The sequence below is a fragment of the Cicer arietinum genome, chromosome 4 (genome assembly GCF_000331145.2).
Source record: "Cicer arietinum cultivar CDC Frontier isolate Library 1 chromosome 4, Cicar.CDCFrontier_v2.0, whole genome shotgun sequence".
Taxonomy (NCBI): Eukaryota; Viridiplantae; Streptophyta; class Magnoliopsida; order Fabales; family Fabaceae; genus Cicer; species Cicer arietinum.
In genome coordinates, this window is record NC_021163.2 from 6,773,086 (window position 1) to 6,786,767 (window position 13,682).

Consider the following 13,682-nt stretch of genomic DNA (forward strand, 5'->3'; position numbering starts at 1 on the left):
AAGACTTTAGAGTTATTATTGAAGAGGTTAAATATGTTGAGCTTCACATTGCCTATGAAGTATTGTGATATTGTCAAGACTCAAGAATAATCTACGCAGTAAGCGTTGAGGTAATCAAATTGAGGGTGATACAGTTAATGAAATTGAACACTTTCCATTCCCACCTCTAAGTAATGGCACCAATTCTGAAGTAAATGATGACTCTATTCACAGTCATTAGATCTAAAGCTTAGTAGTATCACCTGAAGTAAAATACAAAGCATAGCTTTAACTACACTTGACTTTTTACATGGGTTTTGGTTCTTGTCCTCTATGAAGAAAGCATAACTTCAATAATATTATTTTTCTTAATATATATATATATATGATTTATATAAAATTACTGTGGCTTTAATATTTAAAATTATCATAATTAGACCGTACCAATCATGAATAGACATTTCTCTATTCATTGAATCCATTTAAAATCAGATTTTACCACTACGTGATTGTTATATTGTCAATATTTTTTTTTTAAATCATTGTGATCATTTATCCGTATTGTTTTTCATTAGTATATTTCATTAAATTTATTACTTTCGGTAGAAATATTGTAGTAAAATGTCGAGTTTTTTGGAATATTTTTCTTAAAATATATTTTATCTGTTATAAACAACTCGTTTGATTATTTCACACAACTAAAAACGTTAATAAAGTGAGATAAATATTTTTTGATAAATTATTGTGGGGAGGAGGGAGGGTCAGGGAGTATAAATTAGCAGCAAGTTGGTTTGGGCCAAAAGGGTGTAACGAAATGAAACAAATTTGAGTGGGCACAGATCTACCATCCGTCATGAGGACGTGGATTATTATTTATGTGATTCACAATTTGATAGGACGAACTAATAATCACGGTGGTCGTGGTCAGAGGGAAGAGAAGAGACTCATAGAAGTGCGAATTTTGAATAAAAAACTGGACCATGTCTTCAACTGCAACTGCAGCCATCGTAAGCTCTTTTTCAACAACCACAGCTTTATCTCGCACTGCCAGAACCAATTTTACTTCCAGAAGCTTCCTCGCAACTCCACTCTCTTCCAATCACTTATTCTTCAAGCTCCCTCACACTTCTCCTAAGCGATCCCCAACCTTGCGTCGCTTCAACCGTTTTTCCCCTGTCATGGAATGGCAGGATTGCACGTAACTAACTCCTTTTCTTTTCACTTCTCACTAATTACTACTTTTTTTTATTTTATTTTATTGCTATCTGTGTATTTATGGTTAAAATTTATTTTGGCTGATAAGTATCATGTATAACAGTTCTGTACTTCTGATTGATATGTCATTTACTAAAACAAATAATCTGAGTGAAAATTTGACAATTTCTATTATTCATTAACAAGAAATGCCGAATTAGTGATGGTTTTTCTTTGAAAGAATATAGGCACACATAGATATCATAGGGTATAATTAGCGGGATATACTTTAAATTATATGCACCTCACTCGTTAATTGTCATGTATACTCTATTTTCCTTTTTGTTGGGTGGTTTTGTCATTTTATTTCTCTTAGAATTAGAGGACAATTTTGTCATTTTATTAATGTTCTATATTTCTCAAATGGGGTCAGTTTTTAGCACATCTGTTTGGTTTCCTCAAGCTGAACCAACCACAGTGGTTGAGAAGCATGGTAGAGCCCCACACAAAGAAAAACAATTGAGAGAAAAATTGAATTGATTCAATGAAAAAAGTTGATTGTAGTGAATATATGATACACTTTATATATAGTGATCATAGCTATGCTATCAAATTTTAACTAACTTGTAGTCAGTACTAATCAACTTATAACTACCTATAACCAACTCATAACAAGGTATCTAACTACATCTAACAACAGCTTCGCACTTCAATGAAAAAATTATATTGCCAACTGCAGGGTTAAGAAGGAGGTTGATGTGCCGGTCTCTGTAGCATTTGCTTGTTATTCTGATCGTGAAGCCATCCCTGAATGGATGCCTTTTATTTCCACTGTTAAGGTGTGCTTGCTCTCCTACTAACCCTTGATTATAAGGCTAATATCAAAATTACCGTTATCGGGTTTTATGAAAGAAATTAATCACTTTACCTTATGGAATCATGGCATGCAAGATGAAATCTTGCCTCTTTTCCTGTCAGACTAGATTAACTGCACTGATGAGGATACCTCAATTGAAATTAGCCAATATTGGATTATGTTATTTAGAACACGTCCTTATATTTTTATAAATTGAAAGTGCTTTCATAATCAGGAATTATTGTCTGTTAAATGTAGCGCGAATAATATTGCTTCTGCTAGTTTTTCTTTGCTAAATCAAATATTTAGCTTGTTTGTTTGAATTTTTAGTCCTTATATTTCATTTAGTAAACAACTTTCAAATAATACATGTGTTTCAACTGTTTAAGGTATATGCACGTGCAATCTTCATTCAAATATTATGAAATGTAATAAATAAATTTTGATTATGGATCCATTTCTGCAGATATTGCCAGACAAACCTGACCTGTCGCGATGGTCCTTGAAGTATCAGGCATTTGGTCAAGATATTGAGTTCTCTTGGCTTGCTCGTAATATGCAGGAAAAGATTGCCTACCTAATACTTTTGCTTCTTTTCGAAAACACTCTTTACAATTGGTATTTTTGATTCATGTTATATCACCTTCTTGCAGCCCATTCCAAATCAGAAAATACATTGGCGATCTCTGGAAGGTCTTCCCAACAGGTAACTGACAAGAACATTTTCTAATAAGTGAATATCATGTGCTTAATTGCCTTTTCTGTGGAAATTTTGGTAGTTCAACTTATGGAGCCATTTGACAAGTAAGACTGATTATAAAATTTCTGATTCACATTTTTTTCATTAATTTCCTTGTGTTTTTATATTGACCTGTCCAACCCTTACTGTAGTAATATAGCTTGGCTTGGATGTAATTAACCTTCATAATTAGATCAGCTACAAGAAATGAACTTGAAATTTTTGATGATGTGCTCAAGTAATTTATAAAATTAAAAGAATCAACAAAATCTTGTGCTATTCACCTTTGTTTGGTAAACAAAAGAGGTTCAAAAGACAGGAGAGGAGAATTAATTATAAATTAAGATATGAATATGTGAATGATACGCCCCCTTCTTTATATTGTTTCATTTCCCAAACATACTATTAAGTTACACTTTATTATGCTTAATTGGCTGAATTTACTTCATGAAGTAGAATATGTGCCATTATTTCCTATGAGTAACGAAAAAGAAGCAAGGGTAAATCCCTTCCCCACACTGGTGCCCAAAGAAAAAAAGTTGAAGATTTCCAATATTTGTGTATTAAATTCAGCAGCGAAGGTCACTTAAAATTAGTTTATTGGCAAAATTACTTTTTTAGTCCTATAATTTATTTTTTCGTTTCACTTTAATTTTCTAATTATTTTTCGTTCTGAATTGGTCCCTTAACTATACTTCGTTAGTCAAATTGGTCATTTTATGTTAATTTCTACCAAAAAATGTTATGCTTTGTCATCTCACTCATCAACCTAGGAATTTATACTCTTTTTCAATCTAAAAACCCAGAAAATTCATCATATCTTCAAACCCATAACCTTTCAAATCAATAATCTTTTAAACTCATAAAAATCCCATTGAAATTCCTCCACTTGTCACAACCTCAAACCTTTACAATCCAAAACAGAAACACAAGAAACCCTAGTTGACAAACTCTATTATCTCTCTTTGACATAGCAATTTCACATAATCTAATAAAAAAAACTCAATTTTCCATTTCCACAACATCACTGCCTCAATCACTTGGCTTCAAAGTTACCAATCTAAACTAACTTCAAATTCACTTCGAAATAACATTTCTTCTTGCTTTGATATATCTCAATTTGTAATTACTCCCAACACATTTGTTTATATTCAATCTAAGAAAGATTGGGTTAAGACAACTGATTCAACAAATTAGCACTTTTTGACACTATTTGTGAATCAAACCTAACATATCTTGATCACTGTCATGCTAGTATTCTTATTTTGTTTGTTAATTCACAAGAGAATTCTAAACAAGAAGAATGAGTTTGAGATTTTCCATTTTTATAAGTTTGAAAAGTTATAGATTTGAATTTGTAAGTTATGGATTTGAAGATTATATAGTTGATGAATTTTCTGAGTTTTTAGATCGAAGGAAATCTAAATTTATGAGTTTATGGGTTCGAAGATGAGTGAGACGAAGAAGATGATAAAACTTAAGGTTTTTTGACATGACTTATGGAAGTATAATTAAGAAATTTAGAAGTATAAATAAGGAACTAAAGTGAAACTAACAAAATAAGTTAAAAGAGTAAAAGTAATTTAGCCTAGTTATTCTGATATATATCCTAGGAATGTTACGCCATAGCCGTAACACTGACAGGTTCTTATAGCAATATTTTTCTGGTAAGAAATACCAATATCCAACTTGTATGCCTTCAGAATAAACAATTTGAGGTTTCTACTTAAAGAGTCTGCCGTGATATGTGTAGGCTTCTACGCTATAAGTACCGCGTATCTTCTTGTTTTAAGGAAATAAAATGCCTTTAACCTTATAACAATGAAATGTTCTAATTAATAATCAGGTGAGGGAGTCAATAAGTTCCTCACCGGTGGACCACTATGAACAACAATAAGAGCCGTTGGATTAAGTAATCTCGTATAATTTTATTAGGTACTACTACACTAAACCTCAGCTCCATTCACTTTGTTTCTCTCTCTTAGCCAATTCTTTTTCGTTTTTCTCTTTTGTTTCTCCCTAAGGCAACCACGGCCGGTGTTCGCTCACGATTGTCGGACCATCAGGTACCACCGCATTTACCATCGGAAACGTTGTACCCGGAATTTGCAGAAGATTTTTCTTAGTTTGTTACGAATTTATTTTTCCCTATTTGATTCCTTTCGATTTCTATCCTTGACTAATTCTGAAAACCTAATGTAATGTCACGTGAAGGCTATAATTAATATTTAGTTTTGTTGCGATTTTTTATTAGAGCTCTTCCTGTGCATTTTGAGTGAAATAAAGGTGTGGTATTGTTTCTATATGTGTAGGGCATGTGCCCCTATTTTATGCTTCCGAGCAAAGTTGGAGTAAATGGTGAATGTGTTTTTGGTTTGTTTATAGAGAAGGATGTTCTCAAAATTGGTTTAGAGTCGCCAAAACTGTTTTCTGGTTATTTTTTTTTTTTTCAGAAATGAATGCATGTTACAATAGTGAAACGAGATTAAAAAATTTATTTTGTTGATAGAGATTAAAGAATAATTTATACAATTTGAACATCAATCAAAATAATTAATTATTGAATTTCCAAGAACTAAATCTGAAAATAAGCCCTAAAAGACAACATTAATCATATAGTATTAGAGAAGAAGAAAGATTTATGGGTGTGTTTGGATCGAAACCAAGAAGAGAAATGTTTTTGCCGAGTTAATGGGGTATGGGAAGAAAAAAATTTAACGTGGAGGGTGTGTCATAAGATCTAATAGAACTACTGAATCTAACAGCTCTAAGTCATGGTTCACCGTGAACCATGACTTAGAGCTGATTCTCCTAGAGCTGGTTCACCTTAGACATCACCTAATAATCAAGATCAAGTTTTGTTTTTGCATATCAGGTAAATCTATGATTGTGTTATCATTGTCACCTGTGCTTGGACTTGCAAGTTGCAATCTCCTAGCTGATTCTCATAGTGTTTGCATAATATAATGCTTCAGTTCAATCTTGATTAAAGAATTCCTAGCTGTATCTTGTTCAAACCATCTAGTGGCTAGAAAACACATTCTGCATAAGCATGTTTAGTCTACTTAATCTAATGTTGCAACTAACATAGACACTATGTTGCCTGGATGCATTAAAAGACTTGTAATTGTCTGATTTCTCATGTGGCAGAGGTGCTGTGCGATTCTTTCCAAAAGGTCCTTCTTCATGTTTAATAGAAGTAAGGCTTTTAATACAATTTTTATTTTTACAAATTTCATCTATTATATATTTATAATTCAATTTTTCTTGTACAACTGTTGTCGACTTACTTTGATCCTATATTTAGGAAAAAAATCGGTTGACCAATTTCAATTGTGAGTTTCTCAATGTAGTATTTGCCAAACTAGCTGCATGTTCCTATTGGGCCAACTAATTACCTGTCCCTATCGATCCAGTGCATGAATAGGTGGCACACCACATGTATGCACATTAAGGAAAAACTCCTCCCATCAGTCCCATCAACAGCTATTTCCACGCTTTTAACTTTTAACATGGAATTAGGAAAACTTAAAAGTGATAATAGATAATAGTGTTTTCTCCATTTTCCCCTCCCCATTCAGCCTCTAGCCAAGCACTAACTATTGCATTTCTGTCCACATTACAGCTGACAGTCTCATATGAGGTTCCTCAACTTTTAGCTCCAGTGGCATCGGTAAGTACTTTGGCCTTTACAAAAATGAAAAGCTATTTATACTTAAAGTTGACAAAAACCGTGAAAGAGAATACCCAATATTTCATTATTGGGGGATTTGATAAAAAGTAAGACTAGTGGAAGATGTTTTCCTAGTTTATTCGTTTATCTCACTTTTCACCCAGTTATAATAGACTTATCTGTGTAAGTTGTCACACTTGATTCAGCTTTAAGAGCCCTTTGTGATGTTCTGCCTCTCCATGGTATTATCTGCAGGCATTGCGACCTTTTCTTGAAGGTTTACTTCAACGTGGTTTGGAAAGATTTGCTAAGTTCGCAAAAAGCTACTAAATGAACATACATGATTATTTTTGTCCAAACACTGGTTGAATTTCAGAAAGATTTGGGTACGGTTACCATGCCAGTGTTGGTTACATGGATGGTTATCCTTTTTTTAAGTGTTAATTCCTCACAGCGCTGATGAAAATTATGGTTTTGGTGCTAAACAACACATCAATATAATGCAGAAGAAACCTGTAATCCCAACCTTGTGGCACTGCTGTAAGTTCGGATACGATATCAGGATCTACTACCCTTCAGGGCATAGGATTATTTTAATGTATGCACTTTTTACATTTTTAGATTTAGATCCTTATTTTATCAAACTACCTCGAGACTGAGAAGCTCCTATAAGTCATGTGCCTGTACTAGCTGTACATTTTATACAATAATGCGGACAAAGACAACTTTAATTAATATCCTTCTATCATGCAATGGCTGTAAGATAATGAATGGGATATAAACTAATATATTCAAAACAAAAAATTTATTGACACACAAGAATGTGATATGAATGTGGCGGTCATAGTGGAAAAAAATGACTAGTACAAAATAATGTAAAATATTACATATGTACACCACCATCCTCTAACCCTGGGCTATGTACATCAGCTGACAACGTGAAAAAAAATGATCGCTGCTTTTTCCTACGCCTAAACTGAAGCAGTCAAAAACAGCATACGAAACCACAACACTTTATTTGATGAACTCTATATATACATTCAGTTGTTGGCACTGCCTTCCAACAAGCTTCTCAAGCTACAAAGAGCCTCTGCAGAGAGGCTACAACATCTCAATTTCCGCTGGGGAGGTGGTGATGACTCTGCCTCCCCATTGTCAAGCGAAGAAAGGCATACAATGATGACCGTGAGATTGTCAAATGTGTTGAGGCGTAATGCCTCCATAACAAGGTCCCTCGCGCATTTCTCTGGGTCATCATGCCTCCTCAAACCTTTACGAACAAGGCTAACAGCATGTTGACTCGACATCACATCCCAAATACCATCACATCCTATGATGAGGAATTCGTCATCCTCTGTTAGAACTACTTGGTGGAACTCAGGCTCTGCTATCAAAGGTGAGGGAGTACCTCTAGGTAACTTCATGTCCCAGTCCCCTAGTGCTCTTGTAACTGATAAAACACCATTAAGATAACCATCCTCTACGTAGCCGCCCAATTCTTCAACTCGCCTCCGTTCTAATGGATAGATAGGTCTGTGATCTTGAGACATGTCGATGGCCTCTCCTTTACGACTTAGAACTGCTCGGCAGTCACCAGCATTGGCCACCATTAGAAGTCTGAAAGAAGCATATTAGAAATCAGTCAAACAATCATACAAGGTTTTTCTTCTTAACTAATACAAAAACCAATGTTTTTTCTTCTTCTATTAAGTCAGATTGGCTACCTAGATCATGCAATGTCATAGTATCCTATCACGAATCATATCTAAAGAAACATGTCTAGTGAAATGAAATGTCATTAAATTCAAATCTTTCGTAACAGTTTGAGATATAGTTTTCCGTATCCTCTTTCAACCTCTAAGTCTTTTACCGTTCTCTCAAGCTAATAGTACTCATACATTAGAGCTATGGCAAATGTATAAAAGAGATGAACATAAGAATGTAATGTAAAGTATAGACATACCTTCCAAATATCAGAGCAGTAAGAGCTGTGGTTCCTGATGAAGTGTTGACACTGCAATCATCAGCCAAAGCTGAGTCGGCCAAAAGAAAAGCCTTTCTGAGTGAATTCTCTAACTCTTGTAAAAATACATTATCAACTTCAGATATCTGAGGGAAACTAGCATCCTCAAAGAAGAATTTTATAACATTTTTTCTTATATAAGCTGCAGCTTCAGGTCCTCCATGACCATCAAACACCTGAGACATTTGACAGAGCTCAATTAGATTTAGAATGTGATTAAACAAAATCAAGGGACCTAGGTGAAAAAGAAAATTACCCCATAAAAGGCACTTGGCTTAGGAAAATTATATTGGGATCCCAGATGAGAAGACAAATCATCTATCCTTATGTGTTCATCTTCCATGTATCTACGTGGCCCAATATCAGCAAAACTACCAGAACGGATGCAGGGGACAAATTGCAGAACCGCAGATTCAAGAGCTTCTGATATTATTTCTGCAGTCTTAACGTCCTACACCAGAATAATTACATGCAAATCAGAAATGGGAATCAATGTATCAAAAGAATAGATGCACTATTTTGTGTAACTTAGGCAATACACAGAAAAAACCATGCTTTAAATTACTACATGAGAAAGAGAGAAAAAAAACTGTCAGAAAGAAAGTTGATGCAATTTATACAATTAACAGTTTAACACACACGGTTACTAATGGCTACCCTTAAGCTCTTCAGTCAAATTGCAGAGAAGTTAGTTTTCCACGCAAGGACATTAAAAATGTTTTGACTACACATAATCTCAACAATGATGACCACATACTAACCATCAAATTATCACAATTCTGGATTCCAATGCAAAATCACTAACTTCTTAATGGATATCTACACATAATCTCAACAACACAGATTGGCGAGCACACACATCTATCTCGATAAAGAAACTCAATTTCACATGGAAAGAAGGATTCACTTGTTCTGACAAAAAAAATTGGGATCATCATAAAAAGCAACTGGACTAAACCTATGTTCCCAAATCAAAACAAACAAGTAACACAAGTAAACAATCTAAACGAAATTATCAAATTCAGGTATCTCTTTCTAAGATCAATCAATAATTCAACATGTAAGCAAATTCCTGATCCCAAAGTTTTCGATTTTGCTTTTCTTTCTATTTCTGTTATTAGGCCGTTGATCGGAGAAAGAAAAGTCAAAGAATTCACATCACATGATTCAACAAACAAATAGAGAGAAAGAAACCCATCAGACCCTATTAGCATATATATTCTCCAACAACACAACATCACGAGAAAGAAGAAATTGCGAAAAGGTATGTCTTAGAAAACCAACTTCTTTTGAAGTGAGTAACTCAGCGGAAACTGATTCAGAAACACGAACTCGGTCAAAACTTGAAGGCGAAATAGAATCTGAATCACCGATCTCGTGAATATTGCTTCCTTTATTTGGAAAATATTTCACATCTAACACACCTACGCTTTGTTGACACACAACCTCTGCTTCGGCCACCATGTTTCTCTTCTTCTTCTTCTAATATTTTTCTTCTTCTTATCTAACGAAAACTGGTTGAAATTCAACGTTTTACAGAGCTGAATGTTGTTTAATCCGAAAAGATTCGAATTTAACGAATTTATCTTGGTTTTTATTTTTTATTTTTATTTATTTTCTGTTGAGGTTTTCTTGTGAATTTTCTCGCAGTTTCTATTTTGATGGATTTTTGTGATCAAAAGTTTCTTCAACGAATGTGTTGAAACGCAATATAAGTGGCTATGGTAGGTACTGGCGGCTACCGGTAAACTTGTTTCGATGACGGACACGTGTACTTCTAAGAACCATAGGATTCTTGGGAAGCGTTTGTCCCGCACGCGTTGAGGCTTCGCTTAACCGACACGTGACTGTACTTTCAGGCTGACGCGTGACCTTTGACGTGTTGGAAGGTTGTTAGGTTGAATGGACGAAGAAGCCCTTCTGTGTATATGCTGGCAGGTTTGACTTTATGGTTGGTTACAGTTAGGATAGGGGCAATATGGAAATTTAAGTTACCGCCGACCGAGTATCTTAATCATATTCTGTGTTCAGACGTGCTGACGCGTATCTCATCCCCACCACCATTGGTGATGCATGACATGGGATGGCTTCACCCACGCTTCTTTTTTATTGTATGAAAAAAGTGGATGTTTTGATTCCAAGAAGTGAAGCATCCTAAAAAAAATTAGGTAATATGAATTAAGCTTTTTTTATTTTTTTATTTTCAAGTTATTGTTAGCACTAAAACTTTTAATGTTTGATTTAAATTTTTAAAATTTTGATTTTAGTTTTAGGAAAAATTGTATACATAATTAAGTAATTCACCTCTTAAATAACAACAACAAAAATATCTCAAAATATTGTGATTATCAGTTTTTAATAAAATATTTTGTATCAATCATATCATCTCATTAATATTGTTTACTTTACTTTTAATTTGTTTCTAAATTAACTCAAATCTAATTTGTTTTCTCACACCGTCTCTAATCCAAAACGGATAGTTAAGGTTTTCAATCCTAGCCAACTAAACTTAGTTGTAATGGTCTTAAGGTTGTTATCCCGCTTAATGAGTTTGCATTAATGACTATTCAATATCTCTGTTCTCCTTCTGCGTTATGACACAAGTCTATATAAACAGTTTATTCGGCACCAGAAAAAGTTATACACATTTTTTTACCATAATATCTTTTACTCTTGTCGAATCAATACTTACTTTAACATCAAAGTATTTTATAAGTATCACCCTTTTCGTTGTATTCTAAATCTCCACCCAGTTCATGAAAACTAGTTGTCTTTCTCGATTCAGATCTAATCGTTTTATATTTCATTTTACATTTATAATATTAGGAATTACATTAGTAGTTAAAAAAAATTGATAAAATTAATATTCTCTTTCTTTTATTCATAGTCGATTATGTGAAATAATGTATATCTAGGTTACCAAAATATTATGAGGTTGAGGAAACCCTATAAAAGACTAACTTAGTATTTGGAATATTTTGTAAAAAGTGTGTTTTTACTCATTATTGTCTTTTAACTTAAATAGTGATTTTGTAATTAGAGTTGGGTCTCTTGCACCTGCCCTAAGTTTAACCCTAATTTAGGTGTGTAGTATCATCGAATATTATTGTATTTGTCAATGGTTGGTATATTATAAAAATATGGACATCTATGTGATGCAATCTCGTTGACAGAGTCAATCACTACAAACCTCTATAAATTTGTTCAGTCGGTCGTTCTTTATAATGTCTAACACACATCTTTACCATGTTTTTGGATTAGAACATATCTCTTAATTTTTGAGTAGATTGATCCATATAAATCCAAAGGGATTGGTACCAAATACATCTCCTAAACATATCTACCATACCAAATTATATGTACATAATGTGTGGTTAACTATAAAATCATAATCTTGATAAAAGCTATCATTAATAAATTATATATATATATATATATATATATATATATATATAATACAATTACTTATCTTAATAATTTAACTATATTATATTATAAAATGTAAAATATATTTGGGAAGATGAAGGGTGTTATGGTTTTTACTTTACTTTTTCATGTATTTGATAATTTTTTTCTCAATTTGGGAGGGTTGTTTTTTGTATGGTGAGATCTGTGTATGATTTAATTTATTTTTTTGGCTTAATTGCAGTTTTGGTCCCTCTATTTTAACTGAATTGCGAAAGTAGTCCCTCCATTTTGTTTCTCCCCAGTTTTGGTCCCCCAAGCAGAATTTTGGTCTAAAACTTGATGAAATTTCATTTTTTTTTTCATTTATTTAAGTCACACAATGCCTCAAGATCTCATTTGCAACAACTGTACCTGAAATATATGACCATAAACGATGTAGTACGGCTTTAAAAAATAAAATTTCATCAAGTTTTGAACTAAAATTATGTTTGGGGGACCAAAACTGGGGAGAAACAAAATGGAGGGACTACTTTCGCGATTCAGCTAAAATAGGAGGACCAAAACTGCAACTAAGCCTATTTTTTTTGATTAAATAGTTATCAAATGAGAGATATATTATTAAAAATATTTTCTTTTTTTTTTCTTTTCTTCTCTCTTTCGTGTGTTACAATATATTAAAAATATATAATTTAAAAATTTATATATTGAAAATTTATGTATTGTTTTTTACATTTTATTGATATACTAAACATTTTTATTTATTTATTTTTAATCAATTATTAACATATTATGTCTTTGATTGCTATGAATCATTTTTTTATATTTTTTCCTCTTTACGATTTTTCAGTTTTTCAGTTTGATTTGATTTTAATATTTCTATTTTGTGTTTTATATATTTTGAGTAAGGATACTTATGTCAATTTACTTATATGCTTGTTTTCTTCTTTCCCTCTTTCCTTTTGTTTTCTCTCCTATCAAACAATTATCTCATTTTTTATATTTTTTTTCTTCTTTTCATTTGCTTTCTTTCCTTTACCTCTGTCATAAACCCATCACAGGTTTAGTTACACATTATGAGTAATTAAAGTTAAAAACAAAAGCAAATACTACGGAATACGGATTATAGTGATTTATAAGCTTAAAGATCAATAGCTCTGTGTCTTTTGCTTTACTTTTTCACGCATTGAGCCCCTTTCTTCTCAATTTGGGAGGATTTGTTTTTACGTGGGACCCACATATATATATATATATATATTTTAAAGATTGGTGTATACTTATACATCTATTATATTTTTTGAGAAAGATTAAAGATTGAGAGAATAATATAAAATGTTGATAATATGATAGAAATAGAATTACAAATAGAAAGAAAATAAGATGATGAACAAGTATGTGAAAATTAAGAGAGTTTAACAATTGTTTTTTTTCTTTCTTTCTATTCTCATCAAATAGTAGCCAAGGGAAGAAGAAAAAGAAAACAACCAAAGGAGATAAATATTTTTGAAAATGAACTCTCTTTTCTATTGTCTTTGAGATGTTTCAAATGTATGGTAAGAGTTAGCCACTTTAAATGATTTATTATTATTATTATTATTATTATTATTATTATTATTATTATTATTATTATTATTATTATTATTATTATTATCTTTTTTATAACATATGCTACTAAATTATATTAGATAATGTTCGTCTTCTTAACTTATATCAGTGTTTTAATTGGTTATTTTAAAAATAATTTTTTAATTTTTGCTCAATTTTCTGATTTAGTATTTATTTTGTACATTTATTTATATCCTTTTATTGTTTA

General features: G+C 32.3%; 2 protein-coding genes across 2 annotated transcripts; one reads left to right on the top strand and one right to left on the bottom strand.

Annotated features, from left to right (window-relative positions):
- The first annotated feature begins 815 nt into the window (after nt 1–815).
- Nucleotides 816–7,176, top strand: LOC101493822 (uncharacterized). The gene is made up of 7 exons (XM_073367510.1): nt 816–1,177; nt 1,913–2,012; nt 2,496–2,586; nt 2,678–2,735; nt 5,919–5,967; nt 6,394–6,441; nt 6,697–7,176. The coding sequence occupies exons 1-7, from the start codon at nt 960–962 to the stop codon at nt 6,769–6,771; spliced, it is 639 nt and encodes a 212-aa protein (XP_073223611.1). The 5' UTR covers nt 816–959; the 3' UTR covers nt 6,772–7,176.
- Nucleotides 7,177–7,229: 53 nt separating this feature from the next.
- LOC101494456 (probable protein phosphatase 2C 49) lies at nt 7,230–10,153 on the bottom strand. Its single transcript, XM_004495822.3, has 4 exons — nt 9,749–10,153; nt 8,721–8,915; nt 8,405–8,640; nt 7,230–8,058 (listed from the first exon to the last, which is right to left on the bottom strand). Exons 1-4 carry the CDS (start codon nt 9,926–9,928, stop codon nt 7,482–7,484), a joined length of 1,188 nt encoding a protein of 395 aa, XP_004495879.1. The 5' UTR covers nt 9,929–10,153; the 3' UTR covers nt 7,230–7,481.
- Between the last annotated feature and the right edge of the window lie 3,529 nt (nt 10,154–13,682).

What these genes read in the sequence shown, in the direction of transcription:
- LOC101493822 (XM_073367510.1), top strand. Translation starts at nt 960, where the DNA reads ATGTCTTCAACTGCAACTGCAGCCATCGTAAGCTCTTTTTCAACAACC. An exon ending in ATGGAATGGCAGGATTGCAC is followed by an intron (nt 1,178 to 1,912) that starts GTAACTAACTCC and finishes TGCCAACTGCAG; the next exon opens with GGTTAAGAAGGAGGTTGATG. An exon ending in CTCTTGGCTTGCTCGTAATA is followed by an intron (nt 2,587 to 2,677) that starts TGCAGGAAAAGA and finishes ATATCACCTTCT; the next exon opens with TGCAGCCCATTCCAAATCAG.
- LOC101494456 (XM_004495822.3), bottom strand. Translation starts at nt 9,928, where the DNA reads ATGGTGGCCGAAGCAGAGGTTGTGTGTCAACAAAGCGTAGGTGTGTTA. An exon ending in AGCCAAGTGCCTTTTATGGG is followed by an intron (nt 8,641 to 8,720) that starts GTAATTTTCTTT and finishes CAAATGTCTCAG; the next exon opens with GTGTTTGATGGTCATGGAGG. An exon ending in ACTGCTCTGATATTTGGAAG is followed by an intron (nt 8,059 to 8,404) that starts GTATGTCTATAC and finishes TGCTTCTTTCAG; the next exon opens with ACTTCTAATGGTGGCCAATG.